The following is a 26,075-nucleotide window of genomic DNA, read 5'->3' as shown; positions in this document are numbered from 1 at the left end:
ATTCTAAATATATGAAAAATCAAAGGATATGGAGCAAAAATAAACTTTACTTATCTAGAATTGCCAAAATAACTTTGAAAAAGAACAAAACTGGAGGACTCACATCACCTAATTTCGAGATTTACATGGCTCCAGAAATAAATTCAGTGTGGTATTAATGAAAGAACAGACACACAGCTCAATGAAGCAGAAGAGTGTCTAGATTTTTAACAACAGTGTCAAGGCAATTCAATGGGGGGGGAAAGATAGTCTTCAACAGATGATGCTAGAAGTGAACAACCATACAAAAAAAAAAAAAGAACCTTAGCCTTCACCTTCCATCACTTCAAAATGGAACAGAGATCTAAATGTCAGAGCTGAAACTATAAATCTTTTAGACGAAAGCAGGAGAAAATCGTTATAACTTGGGTTAAATATTTCCTTTAGAAGATAGTAAAAGAAAAATATTTGTAAAACATGTATGTGATAGTCTTGTATCCAGAATATATAAAGAGCTATTATAACTGAAGAAGACAACCCAATAAAATAATGAGTAAAAGATTTAAACATTATTCTTTAACTAGGATATGGGAATGGCCAATTAAAACAGGAAAAGACACAACATCCTTAGTCATTAGAGAAATGCAAGTTAAAAACACAAAGAGATACCACTACACACCCACTAAAATGGCTACGATTAAAAAGACAGAATATCAAGGGCTGGTGAGGATATGGAACAAAAGTAACTTTCTCTTCAGAAATATCAGCAGAAATTTTGTTATCAACATAGAGAGAAACATGGCATCAATTCTTTGAGGTCAAAGCAGTTTAAAGAAATGAGTAAAGTGCTTGGATAAAATGGAAAAAACAGATAAGAAAAACATATTTTAAAGTAAAAATTTTTTTTAACTTTATTTCCACTTCAAAAAATAACAAAAGGCAGCTTAACCAACTATGTTAGTAAAATTTTAATTCTTATGTAATACAATTTTCTGAACTGTTTTTTCATATTAAAGTTTTTGTGGGTTTTTTTTTAACACTATTTTCCATACTATTCCCCACTCTTACCCCCTGATGGCTCCCTCATCTGTCTGGTCATCTTTTTTAGAAGGCACTGGGAACCCAGCTGTTTCAGCCAAACCGCTCCTGTTCATACCATTTCAAATGGCTAAACAGCATTCCATAATGTGGCATCATCGGAGTTTATTTACCAACTCTCTATTAACAATTTTCATTTGTTTTAAACAGGCTGCAGTATGTATCCCTAGAGCTAAAACTTTGTACCTAGCCATGATTATCTTTTTGAAAATAAGTTTCTAGAATTGTTGGGTAAAAGGGTATATAACGCCTTAAGGTTTCTTCTTTAGTCCACTAAACTGCTTTCCAGAAACTGTTTACCAGTTAATTATTTTTAATTCTATCAAAGGAATACATAAACTGTTTATAAACAGAACTACTAGACATTTTTGGTCTTTATTTTTTTACTATTACATTAAAAAAATATGAGTTCCCCATATACCCCCCACCCCCCTCACCCCACTCTTCCCCCCACAGCAACAATCCCCTCCATCATCATGAGACATTCATTGCATTTGGTGAATACAGCTCTGAGCATCGTTGCACCTCATGGTCAATGGTCCACATCATAGCCCACACTCTCCCATGTTCCATCCAGTGGGCCATGGGAGGACATACAATGTCCAGTAACTGTCTCTGCAGCATCACCCAGGACAACTCAAAGTCCCGAAAATGCCCCCACATCTCATCTCTTCCCCCCATTCCCCCAGAACTACTAGACTTTTAACCAAAAACATTAATTACCTATCCTAGTCCTCAGACGTAAGCACTTTCACATTTCTAAATAACACACCTGTACTCTATTCTTAAGTTTTATATTTTAGACTAGATCTACCCATTATGAGAATTTAGTCCTCTTCCACTTCTCTCTGCTTCTCTTTCCTCTTCTTCCTATTATATAGTTGTTAGAACTTCGGTTTAATCAATATACAACATTTTCTTTATTATGGCTACGAAACTAGAATTCACAGCTGAGTCAGTATACTATGATTATACTTCTTTTCTTGAACAACTTTTTATTTTTCCTGGAATTAATAATTGCCTCATGCTTTTCATTTGCTTAGCTTTTCCGTGTTTCACTAATAATTCTCCAACTCCTCTGACTTGGAAAGTCCATCAGTTGCTTTTCTTCTTCTTCTTGAGAAGTATTCTTCCTCAAGAACTCTGCACTCTGAGTTGTTAGGCCTAATGAACAAACTTCACCTAGCATTTCCTGGTACCATCTTCCTAGGAATCCCTTTGCATCTCTCCAGGACTGGCTCCCCTCTTTTCTATATCTTCTGCCCTTCTTTTTCTGGATTTTCTTCCTTTCTTTGGTAGAGTTCAACATTCTGTAGTTTCCTTTATAAAGAGAGGGTGGGAGTAAACATGAAATTTTTGGGGCCCTCTCTTTGTCAGATGGTTCCACCCTGCCCCCCACCCCCCCCATTCTCTAAGCTAGTTACTTGATGGTACTTTTCCATTTAGAATTTCCCATATTTTAATTCTGGGAAAATTTTCTTTTATTGTTTTATAATGTCTTCCTTTTGATTTTATTTTGTTTAATCTCCGTGAACTGATATTCTAATTCTTTACTTTCTTGGAGAGTTCCTCAACTTTATCTTCTGGCCTTATAAACAATTTCAAAAAATTTATCTTATTTTTAATTTCTTAGAACTCTTTTTTCCATATTTCTTTGTAAAGTAAAACCTTGTTCTTATTTTTACATGTAGTAGGACAATACTATTTTCCTGACATTTTCTAACTCCCTAAATTGCTTCCCTCTAGTTTCTATTTTCTGCTTGCATGGTCTTGGCCTTTCACATTGTAGCCTTTCCCTCAAACATTTGATGTTTCTTGGCATAGTCTCATTCATATTGGACATTAAGACATTAAAAAGCTCTTAGGAAGCTCTGTATATAAGCACAGGCCTTGCCATCTGAAGGGTTCCTCTGTAATGACTGGAGGAGACCTGGAGGTTTCATTTGGCTGACTCCCAAATACTAGTATCTATAAGTCTCTATAAATCTTTTCTCCTTGATAGGGAAGTTTCTTCAGGGGAAAGTCCAGAAAAGAAATGGAAAAAGTGGGAATTCTCACCATACAGGGTATAAACTTGCATTTATTGCCTGTTTTTGTTAGGGGTTAACTCTTGTCCTCCATTGTGTCTGGTGTATAGACTCTAAAGACCCTTTCGTTCCACTTCTCCTGAGAATAAACTCCCTGTTTCCTGGCAGGCAGGCTTCTGCACTGTCATCAGCACTGTGTACTATACCGTTTTAAGAAATCTTTGTCAGTCCATAGGCAAAAGGAAAAGGTATGCTGTTTTAATTTGCAGGTTTTTTTTAATTAGTGAAGACGAACATTTTTTCCTTTTATTTATTTGCAGTATACATTTCCTCTTTTATGAAATAACGTATTCATTTCCTTTGTATTTTTTGTTCTTTTTGACTTCCTTATATTTATTAAAATGTGAATATTTTGTTCATCAAATAAACATATTGTCGATTTTCTTTTGGGTCTTTTGTGTTTATAATTTTTTTTTTAGGTTTTAAGAGTTTTCTTTTAAAGTCTCTCATTTTTATAGAATCAAATCTATCAGTTATCTCTTTTCTAATTTCTGCTGTAGTGTCACAGTTAGAAAAGTCTCCGGACTCAAATTTCATTACACTTGCTTCCCTTAAACAACTTAGTAACTGATGAAGTTGCTACTACGTTTTCACTTATTTAAATCCTAGTAATGGAAACTATCTTTGGAATAACTCCATGGCGACATTCAAAAAGTATACTGCCTCTCTGCTTTATTTTCTATCTTCATGTAAAAGTAAGCTAAAATGTGGCAGTGTGAGGAACACAATTCTTTTAAGTCTGAACAGGCTGGTTCATGGTTCTCAAAGTATGGTCTGGGGACTCTAGGAAATCCCTGCATCTCAGTTAGGAGGTCTGCAAGGTCAAGACTATTTTCTTAACAATACTAAGATTTCCACGATAATACTGAGCTGTTATTGGCCTTTTTCACTTTCATTATCTCATAAAGGTATGGTGGAATTTTCCAGAGTCTACATGATGTGTGATGACACAATTATTCTGGTGGGCTAAAGGAATGTGTACTTATGTATTCCTAAGTTTCCTTGAAATTTCTAAAGTGGTAGTTTTAGGGTATTAATACAGGAGTTCTCAGAGATTAACTCAATTGGTTCTCAGTACTTCTTCTGGGTTCTTAATAGGTAGTTTTGGTTATATCTGCTATAATATCTCCATTATCTGCAACCACATCACTAATCTAGTTACTCTGAAATCCTTTTGTGTATGTGCCTATATTGAAATAAAATACAATAAGTACATTGTCTTATTTTATAATATTTTATCAATTATTGAGTTTTAATTTCTGATTAAATATTGTGATCCACATAAACAAAAGTTCTTTTGTCCTCAATAATTTAAGAATGTAAAGCAGTCCTGACACCAAAATGTTTGAGAACTGTGAGCCTCAGTGATACATTCCAAGACTTCAAAAGGTTTCTTTCTCCCTCACTTTATACCTCCATCTCAGGTCAGCTGGGCACTCTGCCTGGCAGTGTCCTCAGGTCCCTGCCAGATAGAGTGGCCACCCCTTGGTACCACTGCCAGTCACTCGGGCAGATGGACGAGCCTGGGTGCCTTCAGCTCACACTGGCATTTAAGTGCTTCAGGCCGGAAGTGACGCATCACTGCCACTCACAGCTCAGGGCCAGACCTAGTCATGCAGCCCCACCCACCACCAGGGGACAGCAGGGGCAGTCCTAGCCCGCCGGGCAAGTGGAGAGCCAATGAGAGGTGGTGCCCAGCACCAGAAGCCACCACAATGAAGATCTTTAACTCAACACTGAGCACTTAATAGAGCATGCCAGGAGCGGTTTAGTAGGAGCTCTAACACTCCTTTGAGGAATGGCTGCGCCACCAGTTTTTTGTTGCTGAAACCTATAATTTCCAGCTCAAACTTCCAGGCTGTATCTACATTATTGTATTTCAGCAACTAAGTTTCCACCAACTAAATTCTATCGAATTTTGGGAAGTCTGCCTAATTACCACAATTGAAGATTCATTACTGTCCATGTGTTCCACAAAAATCTGACTGAAATAAACTATATCAGCTAACAGAAACCTGTAATTTTTAATGATACTTGGTGCTCATACAATTTAAAGGAAAAAGCAGATTTCAGAGCTAATTAACACTAAGACAGAATGGTTGTTTTATGCTGAGTAAGAGCTGTTCCATGAAAAGAAAAGGGTGCTGCACACTAATTGCTATCATAGATTGCAGCAGGGCGGCTCTGCTCGTAGGAAACCCCCGCCCGCCCACCGGAAGCAGGTCTATGAAGGGTTTAGCACCAGGTTACTGATTATACTAGAAGACTAAGCCACTTACAGATAAGGAACCAAAAGAAGCAAGCAAGCAAGCAAACTACTGAGGAGCACTTGGTAAAAGTTTCCTGCTGAATTTTGTAAAGGTTCTGGCTACACAGGCTGAAGCTGCAACCCACAGTCCCTCTCATACACAGCCCTGCCACCCACCAACTTTGCTCTACGTACAACAGCAGGCACAAGAGAAATATAATGTCCTTGCTTCAAGACTATAAGCTAAATGTGCCCCCCCTACCCAATAAACCTATCACACATGGATTTAACTAAACAATATAAGACTAAAAGCTAATATTAATGGGGGGGAAAGAAGTCCAGGGCAGTCAGAATGGACAGAGAACTGTGTGGAAGCAGTGGTTTCTCAATGGGAACATGAAAGGATTTCAAAGGCCTCTCAGGCCGAAGCGCGAAGATGAGCTAACATGTTTCAGGGCATGAGCACACCCTGAGGGAAAAGGCAGGTATCAGGGAACAGGGAGACGGAGCACATGGACCAAACGGGCAAAAGTCAGGGAAGTGGATGTGGCTCAAACAGTTAAGTGCCTGCTTCCCACATGGGAGGTCCTGGATTCTCTTCCTGTGCCTCCTAGAAAAATAAAAAATAAACAAGCAGAACAAACAAAAAAAACAATGCAGGGGAGCCCATGTGGCTCAGTGGTTGAGTGCTGGCTTCTCACATACGAGGTCTCAGGTTCAATCCCTGGTCCACAGTACCTCAAAAAAAAAAAAAAAGAAAAAAAAAAAAAAGAAAAAGAAAAAAAGAGTGAAGGAGTGCAAGTAGGCAGGAAGCAAGAAAATAATTTGGGCACCCATCCACCTGTTTGTTCACTCAGTGAGCATTTGCTACGTAGCTGTCACATGCCTAGTGACCCCTCAGCTGTGGTCCCTGACCACATGCAGTGGGGGAGCCAGATCATCACCACAAAGTAAACAGAAAACAGAGAAAACAATTCATCTATAAGGGGCTTTAAAATGGAGCCCTTGGGCCTTTACCCAAGAAACAACAGAAAGCTACAAAAGGTTTCTAGGTAGGGAAATAACGTGAACAGTCCAGTTTGCTAATGTCAATTTGGCACAGCTTGACTAAAACTGATAGAAAACTGAAAGAAAAACCAAACCAGAAAGAACTAAAAGGAAAGTCCAGCAGAAATTGAGGATTAAGGCTATAAGGGTTGGCCAATGGCCCAAAATGGAAATTAAGGGGTCAGAGTTGGCCCAAGTCCTAACAGGATTCGGGGACTGAGTGGATCTATGGGGCCTCCAAAACGGGTTTGATTACTGAATACTCTGTGGCGAGGAAAAATAAGAGGGCATGCCAAATTTTCTGGCAGGAAGCATGGGTTAGGGACAAATTGGGAAGTAATCAAGCTTAGGGGAAAGATGAATTTGAACACCTAAGCATAATGTCCTGAAGGCAGAGAGAGAGGGAAGGCTGAAGCAAGAGATTTTTAAAAGAGCCAAGGAGGTGAGGACTGAACCTCGGGAAATGAATAGCTAAGGAAGAGAGAATGAACAGCTGGCAAGGTGAAAAAGGAGGACCAAGAGAGCAGAGCATCACATAAGTTGAAAGGGATTTCAGGATTGTTCAGGGTGTCAAATGCATTTACAGATTTATATTAATGTCTAAGCAAATACTTCCACTGATATTTCTCCATTTAATACTTTAAGTGTTTGAATCCCCATTTTACAGATGAAAACACTGAAGAGCAGAAAGATTAAATGGGAGTTCTGGCAAGATAGTGTCGGCTTAGGTGGGCACTCCCGAGCTCTCTTGCAAAAAACGACTGCAAAGGGGCAAAAGCCTACCCAAGTGAGCTGTTCTGGGAACCCACAGAGCAGGAGGCTTCAGGGCATCGATCTGGAGGGAACTGGACAAAGAAATAAAGAGCTCAAGGGAAAACCTTGGTACCAGAGTTAGTAGGTGTACATCCAAGAGACTTGAATCTTTGGGCTGTCCAGGTACCAGCCAGGCCCTGAGCCTCAATGGGGTTGCAAGACCTGCTCTCCAGTTCATTGAACTCATCCAGGACATTTAAGAAGGAGGTGATGATGGACAATCACCACACCAAGGATCTGAGAGTTTATAACTGCAAGCAAGAGAATCCCATCCATCGGCCATATAGGACTGAAGCCCCCTCTCAATTAGAGGTGGAGTGGGCATCAACATCCCAGAATCCTCAGGATTGGACTAGAGTGGACTTACTGGTATTATACGATAGGTTTATTGTGATTCTAGTAACGGAAAAACTTACATCATTGATGTGGAGGCAGTGGCCACTGGAGGTTCTGAGGTCAGGGAGATGAAACACAGGTGTAATACAGGGGCATTTTCAAGATTTGAGAATTGTCCTGAATGACATTGCAATGACAGATACAAGCCATTATATATCTTGCCAAAACCTACAGAACTGTGTGGGAGAGAATATAAACTACAATGTAAACTCTAATTCATGTTTAGTGGCAGTGCTCCAAAATGTGTTCATCAATTGCAATGAATGTACCACACCAATGAAGGATGTTGTTAATGTGGGTAAATGTGAGTGGTGTGGGAAGCAGGGCATATGGGAATCCCCTATATTTTTTATGTGACTTTTACATAATCTAAATATCTTTAAAAATTAGAATAAAATTTAAAAAGATTAAATGACTTGTCTAAAATAGAGCTTACCTGGTTTGCACACCTGACCTACAAAGTGGCTAGAAACTAGTGATGCTGTGACCTGGTCAAACTAAACTTTGGTTCATCAAAAGGTATCTTATGAGAGTGAAAGGCAACTAAAGAGAGGGAACAGATATTTACACTGTACTGATCAGACAAATGACTCACCTGAATTATGTAAAGAATTATAAATCTGTAAGAATGTTACTCACTAACTTTTATTCTCATGATACAAATAAGAATATACTGGCATTTACTTTACATAGTAAGTGTTATGCCCATTACTATGCTAAGCCCTTTACGCACATTCTCACTTACTGCTCACCACAGCCCTAGACAGTAAAATTATTATCTGGAGTTTATGGATGAAGAAACAGGCTTCAAGAAGTTAAGTAACTTGCTCCAGGTCCTAGAAAGTCAAACTCAAACCTGACTCAAGAGGCTATGCTCCTGGGCAGTGGACTTGGCCCAGTGGTTAGGGCGTCCGTCTACCACATGGGAGGTCCGTGGTTCAAACCCTGGGCCTCCTTGACCCGTGTGGAGCTGGCCCACAAGCAGTGCTGATGCGCGCAAGGAATGCCGTGCCACGCTGGGGTGTCCCCCGCGTACGGGAGCCCCACGCGCAAGGAGTGCACCCCGTAAGGAGAGCCTCCCAGGGCGAAAGTGCAGCCTGCCCAAGAATGGTGCCGCACACGGGGAGAGCTGACACAGCAAGATGACGCAGCAAAAAAGAGACACAGATTCCCGTGCCGCTGACAACAGAAGTGAACAAAAGAAGATGCAGCAAATAGACAGAGAGAACAGACAACCGGAGTAGGGGGGAAGGGGAGAGAAATAAATAAATCTTTAAAAAAAAAAAAAAAAAAAAAGAGGCCATGCTCTTTAAGCTGCTGTTTTTACGACGAGCCCTTTGGAAGCCCCACGGCCAGGCTGCCCATTTCAACCACCACCGATAATGCCCACAGAGTTTAACGTGGAAGGAGCTGGGCTGAGTGATTCAGACCCTGAACTCTGTCACATTTTTGTTGACTACAGAGACAAGGTGGGCAGACTTTATTACAGATGACTTTGGAAGTGTGCCTGGAGGCAGTTTTAGAACCCTGCACTTTGGAAAGAGAAAAGCTTAGGAGAGAAACAAGTCATGAATGAGTCAGAAAAGCTTCATAGGAGCCTTCATTAAACAATTCCAAGTTTCTATAACTAGGAATACCTTTTGAATAAGCTTACTTTAATATAAAAGGGAGGAAAAAAGGCCCAGACCCTATTACCCCCAAGATAACAATATAAATTCAAAAATGATTAGATAATTACTAATGGTAGAATCCTAAACTCTAAAAAAGGGTGGGAGAGGAAGGTAGGGCCATGGAACCTTAAAGGTTCACTGGGATTAGGGTAGAAGATTGTGGCTTCCACTACACATCCCTGCTGACAACAGAACAAGAGGACAAATGGGCCAAAGGAACAGAAATTCTGTTACTTGAGCAGAGGTCTTTCCAAAGGCTTAGGAAGTATTTTTCTATTGTACACTTCATTTTCATTACTCTTCCTGGTCAGGTCCATATACTTATTTGGTGCCAGTAAATAAAAAGGCCAGGGTCTTTGAGAAGTGAGTTCCAGAGTTTCTACCTGGGTTCCGATCCTACCTTCACATCAAGAGTTTGGCTTAGTTTCCCCTAAAAGCCTTTCTCCTACTCTTATTGATGTTCATCTGTTACACTACTGTCCACTCACGCAGCTTTCTCATGGTTTATCTCTGTTGGCTTGGCATTTTACTCCTGAAGCATTCCCTGGCTCCTGCAAATGAGGGAGAGGACACCACGCACTCAGGGTTTGCACAAGTGAGTCCAAGAGTCAAGAGCCAAACAGGCACGTAGCATGAAGGCTACCATCTCAGAGAAAGCTCCACTTTGAGCCGTGAGCTCCTTCAAGACAGTGGGATCTGAACAATGTAGGTGCCACAATAGTGGTGACTGCCAATGGTCTTTCTTTTTTCCTTTCTATTGTGTGCCTCTTTTAAAACATTTATACTATTTTATTTATTCATCTCTATTAATTGTCTTAAATCCTTTCTTGAACAAGGTAGGATATAAATAAAATACATAGATAACATTAAAATGAAAGTTTAATAAAAGTAAACACTAAAATTCCATAGCTAAGCAAAACAAGCTGTTTGCATGTCCCACATTTTCTTCTCCCTTGTTTTATTTCTGACCTCACAGCAAATACAAAAGCTTTCCATTGAATTCTCTTTCAGGAAAAAAAAAAGAATAATGCAGAACTAGAGCATTAAAATTTCAAGAAGCAATTATTTGAAATGCCCAAAGCAGAGAGGTAATACCCAGCTTATGGTTCATTTAAAGAAATACACTTTTAATTTTAACTTCATGGTGTTTGCTAATTACAGCATGAGATGACATTGGCTGGGCATACTCAACAACTTCCTCCCCACCCACAGGTAAGACCACAGGAACCGTCTCTGAAGCCCACCTCCAGGGCACCCTCCTGAACCTAATGCTTTGTCCTCCCGTGCTGGGTGGCAGAACCTTTGTCTCTGATCAGGTCTTTACCTCTCGGCCAGGCCCCTTCAAAGTGGACAGCTTGTAACTTTTTCTTTGCTCCCACTCTGCCTTTACCCTGACACTGTCTTTATTATTATGTCTTTTTTTAAAAGATACATAGATCACACAAAATGCTACACCAAAAAATAAGAAGTTCCCATATACCCCACTCCCCAACCACCCACTTCTCCCACATCAACAGCCCTTTCATCAGCCCACCAGATGGACTGGGGGAGAGTGTGGACGACAATGTAAACTGTAATCCAGGCAGTGCAGTAGTGCTCCAAGGTGTATTCATCAAATGCAGTGAATGTGACACTGTCTTTTTACATTTTTTCCTGACTCTGCACCCGCCCCAACCACCCCCACCCCAGTTGTCTGTTCTCTGTGCCCCAGCTTCCGGAAAATCCCCACTCCTCAAGTCAAATTCAGGACCCTGCAGGAAAGAGAGTTCAGGGAGATAATTCTTTGGAAGAGACAAACTCAGGATTTTGAACAGAAAGAATAAAGAAAGCCTCAAGAATCCATACCATGATGTCTTTTTTTTTTTTAAATTGATATTATATAAGGATTGCAAATTTTACCAGAGAATGAAGCATATCAATGGTTTCTATATACACGCGTGTCTTTTTAAAATGAGCAAAACCTCATGCTTATCAAAATCTAAGAAACAGAAAACAAGGATCACAAAGGTTAAATGACTAGCTTAGAGGCATACCACTCCGAGGCTGGTAAAAATGGTATGTGAATACAGGACTACCTGGCTGCAAAGCCAAAGTCCACCCCCTCTACTATGCTGTCTCCCTTTTATCTTTCCAGTAACTCAATTTGCCAGAAGTACTGCTGCCTCCACTTTGCAGATAAGTAGGTGGAGGCTCAGCACCAGCTGAAGCACCTGCTTTTTTTTTTTTTTTTTTAAAAGGGAACGGTCATTTCATGAGACTTTATTTATTTTTTTGTTTCTCTCCCCTTCCCTACCCCCGCCCCAGTTGTCTGTTCTCTGTGTCCATTTTCTGTGTGTTCTTCTTTGTCCACTTCTGTTGTTGTCAGCGGCACGGGAGTCTGTGTCTCTTTTTGTTGGGTCATCTTGTTGCGTCAGCTCTCCGTGTGGGCGGCACCATTCCTGGGCAGGCTGCACTTTCTTTTGCGCTGGGCAGCTCTCCTTACAGGGCACACTCCTTGCGAGTGGGGCTCCCCTACGCAGGGGCACCCCTGCGTGGCAGGGCACTCCTTGCACATTATCAGCACTGCGCATGGGCCAGCTGCACATGGGTCAAGGAGGCCCGGGGTTTGAACCGCAGACCTGGCATGTGGTAGACGGACGCCCTAACCACTGGGCCAAGTCCGCTTCCTTCCTGCTCTTAATGACAATGCTCCTCAGCCTCCTTAATTCCTGGACACCCTAAGGAATGTGGTCATCTGGTTATGTTTCTGGACAACCAAGACTTAACCCTGCATGCCCAACAGGCACATTTTAACCAGGGTTATTGTTACGAATATTAAACACTAAACATAATGTAGATGGGCAGATTCTTGAAAGAATGGACTTTCTCAAACCCATCTTTTTAGCCCTCATTAAGACTAAATCAACTGCCCACAGTGACGATAGATGAGCAATGAATGAATAAAAAGTTTATTCACAGCTTTAGGGACCCCAGCATGTACCTGGCTCAGCTGCCTCCTCCTGTGTGGATAATTTCATTCCCCAGGTCTACCCCACAGTGGTCAGTGGATCTGCCTCCACTGCTCTAGCCCTTTCTTTCCCATCTGAAGCCCAAACCCAAATGATCAGCCTCTCCATCCTAAGGCTGTAACCTGCAGCCAGAAAAAACCAGCAGCCAAAAACTGTGGAAAGAGCAATAGCACCCTGTATCAGGAAAGATATTGAAAAGGCAACGACTTTGGGAAACTTTTTATTCATAGGGATATTTTTGCACTTCTAGTTTCATGGCTGTTCTAGAAGGGTGAAGATTCCAGAACACTGATCTCTGTAAGTGGACTGCAAGAAAATACCTTTTTACTCAACAACCGTTTTTCACTTAACAACTCTCATAAAGCAGGTTATAAGCACTGCCAACAAGAATGACCCTTTTGGCGGCGGACTTGGCCCAGTGGTAAGGGCGTCCGTCTACCACATGGGAGGTTCGCGGTTCAAACCACGGGCCTCCTTGACCCGTGTGGAGCTGGCCCATGCGCAGTGCTGATGCACGCAAGAAGTGCCCTGCCATGCAGGGGCATCCCCCGCATAGGGGAGCCCCATGCGCAAGGAGTGCGCCCCGTAAAAAGAGCCACCCGGCGCGAAAGGAAGTGCAGCCTGCCCAGGAATGGTGCTGCACACACGGAGGGCTGACACAAGATGACACAACAAAAGGAAACACGGATTCCCATGCTGCTGACAGCAACAGAAGTGGACAAAGAAGAACATGCAGCAAATAGACAAAGAGAACAGAGAACTGGGATGGGGGGAAGGGGAGGGAGGGAGGGGGAGGGGGGGAAAAGGGGAGGAGGGAGGGGCAACGCATCTGACACACTACAGCAGAGATGACAATTTGGTTTCAGTGTGCCCAGGTGACAATAAATCCCAACCCCTACCCCCATGAGGGGCAGGAAGTTAAAGGATGGCTCCACCCTGTAAACAGAAAATCTAGAATGCTACAGAAAGGGAATCACTAAAGATGACATGAATCTTCTTTATAGCAGAATTAAGTGGCCCTATCTAATTGCCTGTTTGATGCTCTGAAATACAAATTTAAGGGGATATTTTATTTGTAATAAAGGAAAGGGGGATTTAATCTGATTTTTGACATTTCTATATTGCTCTAATTGTTACAATGATGTATTATACTTGCAATTTTTAAATAGAATTCCTTGGTTTTATCTCTCAGGTTGCTCCAAGTTGAGATTTTTAGGGAAAAAAGTTTCTGAACGCATTGATATTAAGCTTTAAGGATTGTCTTTTGAAGATAATACTAGTTACATTTAAATGGCATCAAACTTAAGAATCGACAGCAACTGTATAAATATGTGATATTCTCTTCTTCTAACCATATGTGTAAGTGATGGATGTAGGATGACCGAATACCTGAAAGTAACTTGTTTCTCTCCCTGTTGCTAGGATACAAAGAAAAGAATTGTATGTAAACCAGAAGGTAATGAAATGCAACCCTCTCGTTGGGCCAAATTCCGCTTTTGGTGGTCAATAATATCCTGTTGAAGCAATGAAGTATGAAAACCAGCTTCAACCAGTGGGCCGGACCTGTGCAGAAGCAGCCCCTTGCTGTCCTCACTTCAACTTGCTTAATTAACATAGTAAAATTCCCACCCAGGGGTGGAGTTATCCGCCCCTTTCTTGATCATGCAATGTATGTGCAAGCATGATTTCCTGAACATACTAATCATACAATTATATAACCAGCTATGTGTGTTCACCATTTGCATAAAAACTAATGCATAATCAAAGCAAATGCTAAGTAGTAACTTGGGTATTTAAACAAGAGTGGAACTGCAGCACCAGGAGTCAGGTGTGACTCACTTTGGACTGGCCTTGGCTCCTCACCTCTGCAGACGTGACAAATGTGAGTTTGCCTAACTCCAGTGTTGAAGTTTTCTTCATGCCGTCTCTGGTTATCCATAAAGGCCCTGCTTTGAGGCCTAACATAAGTAAGAATTATGAGTTCTGCTTTTTCTCCAACTAAATAATGTTATTTCAACTTCAGAATTTGATTTCTGATCTCACAAACAAAAAATTATTCTAGTAAATATCAAGTCCAGACATCCTCTTTGGAGTTTCTCTTCTAGTGAATACTGAAAGAGAAAATCAGCACACCACACCTAATGGCCATATTTTACACTGAGTATGTTGACAAAGGCAACACAAAGTGATTTAAGCTAGAGAGCACATTTTCATAGAAACCAGACTTTCCATTAGCTATTTCACCTACAACCATAAATACTGAGAAAGTAAAATGTTTTTAAACAGTATGTCTTTGGTTCCATCTACCAGTCCAATAACAATAACAGGCCCTAAAAGTCTAGCAGTTTCATGGTGTACTTTTGACAAATGTTTACATAGGTCTCTGGTTATATTTATTATTCTAGGCCTTTTTGATAATTTGTAGCTGCCTAGTTCAGTAAATCCAGTAAATGGGTAAATGCTCGCTCAATTACTGATTATTCAGACTATTAGTAAGTGGTGAGACCAGCTGATTTCATTTACCACTTTGCTTCTAAAAACTGGAGAGAATTGAAAGAATAACCAGCCAGACAGTGTCATGCAAAGGGAAAGAAGCTGAAGGCCAGGGAGGGATTTACCCAAAGCCACACTGGTGATTATAACAAGAACCCCCAGGCACCTTATGGAAGCCTAACAAGATCTGCAATTCCTTTTTCATAGAGAAGAGTAGCTAGTACATTTGAGAGTTTCTTATGTTGGGTGTCCAAGGACACAGTACCAGAACTAGCAGCTCTGTATTCTGAGGACGGCTAAGCTGAGGTTTTAGCACAACATAAAGGTCAAGACCTTAAGTCGTTTCAGCGTCTGACTGATGAGGCTTGAATTCAGGCTCCGGGCAGTGGCATGATTTGGGAAAAGCTACTTAATCTCCCCATGCCACAGTTTCTTCAACTATAAACCAGGGATTATCATAATAACTACTTTATAGGGCTGATGTGAGAATTAAAGGAGATAATATAAAGTGTTCCACACAGTGCTGGGCACAAAGTAAACACTCAAAAAACGTTAGCTATTATTAACACCACACAGACCAACATTTCCTGACAACACACACTTGGGCGGCTTTGCCTAGGATAGCCAAAACTGGCTAGTTTTGATCATCAGTTGGAAATAGGGTGAAAGACTAGATCCAGCAGATGAGAGAGAACTGATTCACCCCATGACCAGGGCTTGACCTTGGAAGCCTTCCCGCCCTTCACGCTGATCACCTCTAGAGTAGTCATCAAGAACTTCCTGGGCACCTGCTACATGCCAAACACTGTGTGACACTCTCTCACGTTATCTTTTATTAGATGAGAAAACAGAGTATTGAAAGTACTTCAAGTGTGGAAAAAGCACGCGAATCCCGAGACCGTTCTTAAGGGACTTCTTTCCTGGTCCAGGGCTTCTTCCTAATCTGCGGCCTCTGAACAGAGGCAGTTTATCCGGGAGGCTTTCCTTCAATTTCTGGGCAGCGAAAGGGAAGAATGAAGAGGGGCACAAGACACGTGCTTCCGAGCCTGAGCCCAGTTTAGAGACCGGGCGTCCCCGTGAGGACCGGACAGACCCCTGGGGATGTTCTCTGGTGACCTATGACGTCTATGGCTCTGTTTGCCATCCTAACGTTTGCACATCAGAGGGCAGGTATGTGAGTCCAGCGTGGTGCCCAACTCCGGGGGAACGAGAACTCCACCCCAGTAGCCCACGCCTCCGGCACCTTACGCGCTCCTGTGGGTGCGGGGGGCTCTGCCTTGCCGGCACACAGCGCACATGGCGCACCAGCCGCGGAGAGCGCAGGTAAAGGCCGGCCCCCGCACCCCCGGCGGAAGGGTCGGAGCGCTGGAGTCAGCTCCGCCGCCCGGCGGTCGCGCACGTCAACCGGGGTCACGCGGCCTCTCCGTGGGGTGCCAGCCGCCCGTGGCAGGGGACAGTCGTTGCTAGGCCGGCCTCCCCCCACCGAACGACCGGGCCCGGCCAGAGCCCCGACGGCGGTGACGCCGAAGGCCTCACCTCCCTGCGCACGTTCAGCAGCGAGTAATAGTCTTCATTGTCCAGCTCCTCCTCGCCCAAGGCCGTCGCCATCTTCGCGACCTTTCACCCCGGCAAACCGGCCAGGCCGTGCTCAAGAGGGACCAGCGATCCGTGCCCGCAACAGCGAGGGCCGGGCGGGCGGCGCCACAGCGGCCCCTGGCGGCCCGGAGTCGCGCCGCAGTCGCCGCCGCCGCCGCCTGGCAGTCACGCGCCTGCGCTCTGCGCGGCCGGTGGCTGCGGGCTGGACCAGGGGCACTGCACGTGCTATCGCCATACCCCTCCTCCCAGGTCCAGGGCCGGCGTCGAGCCCCCGGTGTGACCGCACGCCCAGGGACCTGAAATCCGACTGGGCCGCCCTAGGGTTTTTTCTTACGCCACAAAGGGAAACTTAAAGCCAGGTTGGCCACCTTTGAGCTCTGCAGCCCAAGCCCCTGCAAGACCTCGCATTTCTCTCCTGCCAGAGGAAGACCCATTCCCAGTAGGAGCGAGAAGCTGGGCACATCCAGATCCCCAGTATTCCCACTCGGGAGGCCCTGTGTGGCCCCTCGAACTGACTTCTCCTTGCACAGAAAATCTCCAGTTGGGGATTTGTCACTTCCTCGGGTGTTGGCGCTTTCCCTTGGGCGCTCCAGGCTCCTGCCCAGAGGACAGGCCTCCCCACTTTATTTTTTCACGACTGCTCGCTGTTTAGGAGCACCTGGACGTTTCCCTGCTGCTTACACCATGAGGCGGTCCCCACTTATTTTTTTTAATATAATTGTCTGTGGCAGGCGTGTATGTACCTACAGTCCCTGTTCTAGAGTCATTCTCCCTTGAATTTCTCCCTTTAATTTAGTGGAAGGGTGGTGGTGATTTCAACGGGCCACATGCCATGGAGGATGCATCCTTAAAGACATCTCGGTTACAATAATTAAATGTCGGGAAGCGGACTTGGCCCAGTGGATACGGCGTCCGTCTACCACATGGGAGGTCCGCGGTCCAAACCCTGGGCCTCCTTGACCCATGTGGAGCTGGCCCATGCGCAGCGCTGATGCGTGCAAGGAGTGCCCTGCCACGCAGGGGTGTCCCCCGCGTAGGGAAGCCCCACGCGCAAGGAGTGCGCCTGTAAGGAGAGCCGCCCAGCACGAAAGAAAGTGCAGCCTGCCCAGGAATGGTGCCGCCCACACGGAGAGCTGACGCAACAAGATGACGCAACAAAAAGAAACACAGATTCCGTGCCGCTGACAACAACAGAAGCGGACAAAGACGACGCAGCAAATAGACACAGAGAACAGACAACCGGGGTGGGGGTGGGGGTGGGAGGGGAGAGAAATAAATAAATCTTAAAAAAAAAAAATTAAATGTCTTTGAATGACGCAGTTATGGAGGAAAGGTAGATGGCAGGGCTGCCATACTCGTGCCACCTGTTCGCCCCATGCTGACCTGTACCAATTCTGTATCATTTCTCAGGAAAGCATGTTTCTTAACTACCCATCACATCAACGCCAACGTGTTGCCCTTCTAAAGGGGGTCCCCTGGGAAGCCCCAAACACCTGTCTGTGGATTTGAGAAGTTGATTTCCTTTTCTTCCTGATTTTTGGCCAGATGCGCACCATCTGGGCCCTTGTAGCATCCCTTCCAAGCTGCCCAGCCCTCTTCGGAGCCTTTGGCATGAGACACTTAGGTGTGCTGCAGTGTTTCCAGGGGCGTTAAGTCAGACTGGATAGGCTGTCAACTCAGGTTGTAAATTAAGAGCTGTTTCTTTAGCTGCGTGAGGCTTCCCCACAATAGCTTTCACAGTCACTCATGGTCTGTCAGCTATGCCAGCAACTCTTAGGGGCTTTTCTTCTTTTCTCCTTTGGAGAGCTGTGATTCGGGCTAAACTGCTTGCTGGCATTTGCTGGTCTTTAAGAATTGCATACAGAGTCTGGGGGAAAAAATCCACAGTGTTGAGACATTCCTTTTTTCCCTTAGGTTTGTAGACATTAATTGGCCCGTAATGCTCACTTGCGTAGACAAGTTCTTTGCCATCCCTCCTCTGCTTTGGAAAACACTGCCTGAAGGAATTATATAAATGGAACATAACATATGTTTCAGTACGCCCGGGTCTGTGTTTCTATGATTGAGAATGACCTGGTTTTTATCACCACTCAGACAAAATAAATAGTGACTCAGGGATGCCCTGCCTTTGTCCTCTCTTGGGCCCACGATATTTTGTATTACAGTTACTTGGAAAGTGGTTGTGACAAATGGAAAAACAAACTTAGCTACACCATGGTTCTGAGATATATGTACTTCAGGGCTTGGTTCTTTGTTTCTCCCCTCCCCAAACCCTAATGTGCAATGGGCGAAATAATGGAGAACAGGAGCTTAAAATGTACGTCCAACAAAATCCTCACACCAGAGCAAATGGTAAAACTCAGCCACTTTAACTCACTGCCTTGAATTTTTGTTTGTTTTTTTTAACTGAGTAAAGCCACAAAAATTTTGTAACTTGGTGTAAAGCAAAACCTAATATATTTAAATAACTATATACATACATATATACAACTTATCGAATGCTCATCTTTAAATAGGAAATATAAGGCTATTTACCTCCAGTTTATATTCAAAATAACCCCAGCAAAGTTCTGTGTAACCACTCCAGAAGTTTCTTCTGTTTAAAGGCTGCTGGAGCTAGTGCTGGGGCTCTCTCTTCCAGCTCTTAATCAGATTAAATACAGGATGCCCAGTTAAATTTGAATTCCAGATAAATAATGAATACTTTTTTTAGAATATGTCCTATCTAATATTAGTACACTTATACAGAATTTCTCAGTGCCATATCTGGCAACTACAATGGAGACCCTTCAATCCTTCTCCTTTTCTAGAATAACACTCCTGAGAGAAGAGGTGAGCAGTCTGATCTGGACTAAGTCCATCCTCTCCTCTATATTTCACGAGGAAAGAATACCTATAATCTTTTTATTATTCTCTCGAGCTCAGATTAGGATTTAGTGCTCGCTTGCCACTCATAATCTCTTCTCCTTTCCATAGCCCTGCTAAAGGAAAAAGAGAGAATTTGTAGGCGCTCAAGAATTAGATTTTCTTGGTGTTATCTGCCCCTTGAGCATTTCTGTGACTTGCCATTGACATCTTTAGCCAAGGTAATGATTGTAGCAGGGCCGACTCTTCACTCCTGCCATCCTGAATCAGAGGAACAGAAGAGGGATGGCCTGGGAGCCTCGCCCCAGCGTGGGCGCCTCACCGCAGTGGGGCCTCGGCTGGGAGTGGACATGTGGGCCGCAGTGCAGGCACCAAGCAGTTGGACACCTCGCCATCTCCTCAGACCAGGTGTCTTCCGAATCCCCTGGTCAGAACTTCTGCCTCTGGAGCTCAGCATTTGACCCGCCATGCTGTCCAACTGCCGTACCCGAGGTCCTGGGTTTCCCTGCTGTTTGTGACTTTAGGTCCTTGGTACCTGTGATAGGCATTCTGTTCACTACTGATTTCTGCATATTGATTTTGTACCCCGTCCTTTGCTGAATTCATTAGCTCTAGGAGCTTTGTTTTGGATTTTTCAGGATTTTCGGTATATAGAATCATGTCATCTGCAAATAGAGAAAATTTTACTTCTTCCTTTCCAATTGGGATGCTGTGGCAGTTTGATATTATTGGTGAATTCCAAAAAGAGATAATTTTTTTTTTTTTTTTTTTAAGATTTATTTATTTATTTTATTTCCCCCCCTCCCCTGGTTGTCTGTTCTTGGTGTCTATTTGCTGCGTCTTGTTTCTTTGTCTGCTTTTGTTTCTTTGTCCGCTTCTGTTGTCGTCAGCGGCACGGGAAGTGTGGGCGGCGCCATTCCTGGGCAGGCTGCACTTTCTTTCACGCTGGGCGGCTTTCCTCACGGGCGCACTCCTTGCGCGTGGGGCTCCCCCACGCGGGGGACACCCTTGCGTGGCACGGCACTCCTTGCGCGCATCAGCACTGCGCATGGCCAGCTGCACACGGGTCAAGGAGGCCCGGGGTTTGAACCGCGGACCTCCCATATGGTAGACGGACGCCCTCACCACTGGGCCAAAGTCCGTTTTCAAGAGATATTGATTATGTTTGTAAACTGGTCAGTTCCTCTGAGTGCGATATCCTTTGATTGCTTAAATTCAAAGTTTAGATTTACTTGATTAAATTAAGATTAGGGCTTTGATTCAGCCACATCAGTAGGGCGTTGAGTTTCTGCCACTTTGGGGGGTGGACACTCACAGGAAAAGACACGGCAGAGGAAGAAAGACAGCTCATTAGACACGGCAGAGGCCCAGGGAGAGAGATGAGCCCGATGGCCCACAGCTGACCCTGTGAAAAGCCCAAAGCAGCTAAGGCTGGAAAGAACCAAGCCCAGGGGAGAGAGAAAAGCCTTATGCCTGCCTGCCTACAGCTGACATCAGAAGAAACTGGGACCACGGAGCCTTAGGAGGAAGAAGGAAGGCTGAGCCCTTGCAGACATCACCTGCCATCTTGCTTCAACATGTGGCAAATGACTTAGGGTGAAAAAATACCTCTTATGGTGCTTTGAGTTGGGCTCTTTAGGGCTTTGTAACTGTAAGCTTCTACCCCAAATAAATACCCTTTATAAAAGCCAACAGAGTTCTGGTACTTTGTATCAGCACCCCTTTGGCTGACTAATACAGATGCCTTTTATTTCTTTTCTTTTTTCTTTTTTGTCTAATTGCTCTAGATATAACTTCCAGAACAATGTTGAAAAACAGTGGTGACAGTGGGCATCCTTGTCTTGTTCCTGATCTTAGAGGGAAAGCTTTCAGCCTTTCACAGTGAGTATGACGTTACCTGTGAGTTTTTCATGTATGCCCTTTATCATGTTGAGGAAGTTTCCTTCCAATCCTAATTTTCTAAGTGATTTAATCAAGAAGAGGTGCTGTATTTTTTTCCTTCCTTTTATTAATGTGGTATATTACATTAATTAATTCTTTTTAAGAAGGTACTGGGGAATGAACCCAGGACCTCATACATGGGACATTGAGCCTCATCCACTCCCCAATGAGAGTTTTTTGTTTTTTTTTAAATTTGTTTGTTTCTAGGAAGTACTGGGGAAAGAACCCGAGACCTCATAAATGAGAAGGAGATGCTCAACCACTTGCACTACATCTGCTCCCCACATTAATTGATTTTTAAAATATTGAACCACCTGGGTTAAATTGCACTTGATCATGGTGTATAATTCTTTTAATGGACTGTTGGATTTGGTTTGCAACTATTTTGTTTAGTATCTTTGTATCTATATTCATAAGGGATATTGGTCTGTAATTTTATTTTCTTGTGGTGTCTTTATTTGGCTTTGGTATGATGGTGATGTTGGTCTCATAGAATGAGTTAGGGAGTGTTCTCCCCTCATCAAAGTTTTGGAAGAGTTTTAGCAGAATCGTGTTACTTTTCCTTGGGTTGTTGGTAAAATTCACCTGTGAAGCCCTCTGGCCCTGGGCTTTTCTTTGCTGGGAGGTTCTTAAGTACTGATTCAACCTCTTTACTAGTTATTGGTTTGTTGAGATTCTTCTATTTCTTTTTCTTTTTTTTTTTTAAGATTTATTTTTATTTATTTAATTCCCCTCCCCTCCCCCGGTTGTCTGTTTTCTGTGTCTTTTTGCTGCGTCTTGTTTCTTGTTTCTTTGTCTGCTTCTGTTGTCGTCAGCGGCACGGGAAGTGTGGGCGACGCCATTCCTCGGCAGGCTGCTCCCTCCTTCGCGCTGGGCGGCTCTCCTTATGGGCACACTCCTTGCGCGTGGGGCTCCCCTACGCGGGGGACACCCCTGCGTGGCACGGCACTCCTTGCGCGCATCAGCACTGCGCACGGGCCAGCTCCACACGGGTCAAGGAGGCCCGGGGTTTGAACCGTGGACCTCCCATGTGGTAGACGGACGCCCTAACCACTGGGCCAAAGTCCGTTTCCCGAGATTCTTCTATTTCTTGATCAGCGTAGGTAGTTTGTGTGTTTAACGGGAGCATCAGCCTGCTCCACCCTGGCATGTGGAAGAGGTGGGAGGGTGCCCGGGAGCGCCTGCATTTTCTTGGTTCAGCACTTCGCAGGTAAAGCAGCCCTTAACTGTTTTCCGAGTTTTGAGGATTGCTGGGTTTAGGATTCCTCTGCTGCCTTTACCCTAGGGAGGTTGGGACAATGGCCGCCCTCAAAGCCACCTGTGATCTGGAATTGCTGATTAAAAGCAGTGGTCAGGGGTCAGAACCCCCCTACACCCTAGGAGCCCGAGCTGGAGTCCCCACTGCTGCTCACCATGAGGCGGGGGCCAGGGAATGGTAGCTGCTTCAGGGAGGGTGAAATTCACACTATTTGTCCCAATTTACCAGCCTCTTCTTCTGGGTGATGTTCCAGGGCTGTCCACTAGACTCTGAGGTTTCAAGATAGTTGATTCAGACAGTTCCTGCCAGTTCGGTAGTTGTTTTGGTGGGGGGACTGATTTCTGGAGCTTCCTATTCCATCTTCCCACAGTCACTTTTAGTTTCTTAATTTGGATTATTATATTTCCAGTTCTATCATTTCTACTTGGTTCTTTTCAAACCTGCGAAGTCACTTTTTAACTTCTAATCCTTCGCTGAAATTTCTGACCTCAAATTTAATCTCCATGAGCACAGAAATAATTGTTTAAAGTCTGTCTGACAATCCCAATATATAGAGTTCCTGTGATATGTTTATGTTCACTGTCTTTTCTACCCATCTGGATCATGTTATCTTATTATTTATGCAGTTACCTTTTATTGTGTGCTGGACATTTGCATTTGGAAAAAACAAACAAACAGAAATAAGTTTGGGTTGCCAAGGAAAAAACTCAAAATCTTGGTCTGGACTGCTAGCATCCCAGAACCTAATATCATGCCCTGCAAGGTACCGACCCACAGCAGGGTTATTTTACTTGCTCTCCACCCTTGGTAGGTGTTGGATTCAAACATTCCCTCTGGCTCCTTGAATAGGTCAAAATCGCAGCTTGTCCTCTTCTTTGGCAAAAATCCCCAGGGCAGATACGCAGAAGAGCAGAAGCAACCCTTGCTGACTTCTCAAAGTTCATCCATTTCCTGATCTTAGCCAGTAATCTGCGCTATCATGTTCTCTCTTTGATGATATGTGTGTGTGAATACACTTGAGTCTCATTGTTCACAATAGTTATATTCTACAGAGTTGCCGAGAACACTGATTTAACCAGTGCTGAACCTTGGCCCCTAGGGGAATATACAGGGCGAGTTTCCTGCAAGCCTCCTAGCCACAACATTTTTGTCAACCAATCAATACATAACCTTGTTTTAGGAGTGCTTCTGTTTCAAGACACCTTATTTAATAGGTATTGTTGATTCAGTACCATTGAACTCTCGGTCAGCAGCACTCTCCTGCACAAATGAAGTAATTTAGCACACTTTTTCCATAGTCACACCACAGCCTTCTTGTGCTTAGGAACCCTAGACATTGTTTCGACATTATGTTTTGGGAGCCATTTTAAACATGGAAATCATCAACAAAAAGCACCCAAGGGTGAAAAGCATGGCACTAAATACACTATGAAAAGGACACTCATTTTACAATATGAGAGCTGACACAAGACGGAGTGGCCTTGTTCAACCTCAGCTGGGGTGTGCATGTTGGCGACTGCGATTTATCACAGCCTCTTGCAGGTCCAGAAATAACTATGAAAGTGCCTTGAGTATAGATTTTGGGGTAATAAATTAATTTTAGTGAGATGAAGAATTAGTAAACACATAATTTGGTACTAGTGAGGATAAACGGTATATATATCTAAATATATAATTTTCCCCAACTTTTTAGTTGTTTTGGTGGGAGGTTTGCTCTGACTATTCCAGGCCAGCATTCTTGGAAGCTAAAAGTCCAGTAATCCCTTCGCAATTTGTTGCCTCCATGTTTAACTTGGATTGTTCCTTCTACTTGAAATCTTTCTCCCAGTCCCATCCTAGTCTATATGAAGGATACCACTTCCTATATGAAGTCTTCCTATATGACTTCAACTACCCCTTCTGTATGAAGTCTTCCCATGTTGCTTAAGCATCCTTCCCATTTTCTATATTTTAGATATAGGTAGTATAGATATAGATATATAATTTCTTCAATTAGCAATAATCATGACTCAGATAAACCTAATTTGCTATGATACTGCCACTGTGCAAAGCTAAATATACTATATTTATTTATTTTGTAAAGATTTATTTTATTTATTTCTCCCCCACCTCCCCACCCCCGTTCCCCCCATTGTCTGCTCTGTGTCCATTTGCTGTGTGTTCTGTGTCTGCTTGTATTCTCATTAGGAGGCTCCAGGAACTGATCCCTGGACCTTCTGGAGTGGGAGAGAGGCGATTACTCTCTCCCTCTCTCTCTTTTTTTTTAAAGATATATTTATTTATTTTCTCCCCTTCCCCTCCCCCCCCCACCCCGGTTGTCTGTTCTCTGTGTCTATTTGCTGCGTCTTCTTTGTCTGCTTCTCTTGTTGTCAGCGGCATGGGAATCTGTGTTTCTTTTTGTTGTGTCATCTTGCTGTGTCAGCTCTCCATGTGTGCGGCACCATTCCTGGGCAGGCTGCATTGCTTTCACTCTGGGCGGCTCTCCTTACGGGGCGCACTCCTTGCGCGTGGGGCTCCCCTACGTGGGGAACACCCTGAGTGGCATGGCACTCCTTGCATGCATCAGCACTGCGCATGAACCAGCTGCAAACGGGTCAAGGAGGCCCGGGGTTTGAACTGCGGACCTCCCATGTGGTAGAGGGACACCCTAGCCACTGGGCCAAGTCCGCCACCATGATTACTCTCTTGCACCACCTCAACTCCCTGTTTTGCTCCATCTTCTTATTTTCTCTCCTCTGTGTTTCTTGTTGCGTCATCTTGCTGCACCAGCTCTCTGCATCGGCCAGCATTCCTGTGCGGGGCAGCTTTTCTGCACTGGGTGGCATTCCTATGCAGGGCGGCACTCCTGTGTGGAGTGGCATTCCCGCATGGGCTGGCACTCTGCGTTGGCCAGCTTACCGCGTGGGCCAGCTTACCCTTACCAGGAGGCCCTGGGCATTGAACCTTGGACCTCCTATATGGTAGACAGGAGCCAAATTGGTTGAACCACATCCATTTCCCTAGATATATTATTTTTAGTCAAAGTACTACATGTATTTAAAGTTTTTACATATATTTCATTTAAATAAAAAATTATATTCCTCAAAAGAGCATTCCCTGCTCTATCCCTCCCTACACTGAAGCTAACCCCCCTAAGAAATAGTCAGTTTAAACGTTTCAAAAGCTATTTCTTATGGTATTTTCCATTTCTTTTACCTCAAACTTTCAATTGCTTATTGTGATATACATTTATCACTAATTCTTCCTCAAATATTGATACAGAACTCAAAAATTCTTCTTAAGGCAAACGAACACACCAGATAACTATCAGTTGAATTTTTTTTTCTTGGAACATCTTTTCTGTAGCCCTCTGTCTTCTTCTGTCCTCTGTGCTGGCTTCTCTCTAGGTCTGCTTCACAACTGTCATTCTGCCTGTCCCTTATACAACCACTATAGGATAAACATTTTCCTCTCTCCAGTGTTGGCACCCCTGATTCCTGAATGCCCTGTTTCCTCTTTTTGTTTTATTCCATTGTTTTAATAGAGTAAATTTTTCCAACTATTTTTTTTAGAAAATTTAGATGCCCTTATATTACC

General features: G+C 43.6%; 1 protein-coding gene and 1 non-coding gene across 3 annotated transcripts in view; both read right to left on the bottom strand.

The window, feature by feature from the left end:
* Positions 1–16,542, bottom strand: part of DNAJC11 (DnaJ heat shock protein family (Hsp40) member C11) — a 74,947-nt gene extending 58,405 nt beyond the window's left edge. Inside the window, exon 1 of one of the 2 annotated variants that reach the window (XM_071217800.1) lies at positions 16,376–16,542. Coding sequence is in view for 1 of the 2 variants with exons in the window: in XM_004455291.4 (XP_004455348.1) it covers positions 16,376–16,447 (72 nt within the window). In the remaining variant the exon portion in view is untranslated. The remainder of the gene's footprint in view (positions 1–16,375) is intronic. The other variant, XM_004455291.4, reaches the window with a different exon arrangement.
* Positions 16,543–24,418: 7,876 nt separating this feature from the next.
* On the bottom strand, positions 24,419–24,552 carry LOC139439717 (U4 spliceosomal RNA). Its single transcript, XR_011649796.1, has one exon. It is a non-coding gene; the product is annotated as a U4 spliceosomal RNA (small nuclear RNA).
* Positions 24,553–26,075: the final 1,523 nt, after the last annotated feature.

This window comes from Dasypus novemcinctus, chromosome 9 (genome assembly GCF_030445035.2).
Source record: "Dasypus novemcinctus isolate mDasNov1 chromosome 9, mDasNov1.1.hap2, whole genome shotgun sequence".
In the NCBI taxonomy this organism is placed as follows: domain Eukaryota; kingdom Metazoa; phylum Chordata; class Mammalia; order Cingulata; family Dasypodidae; genus Dasypus; species Dasypus novemcinctus.
The sequence above is the reverse complement of the archived record's forward strand: the minus strand, read 5'-3'. Positions and strand labels throughout refer to the sequence as shown.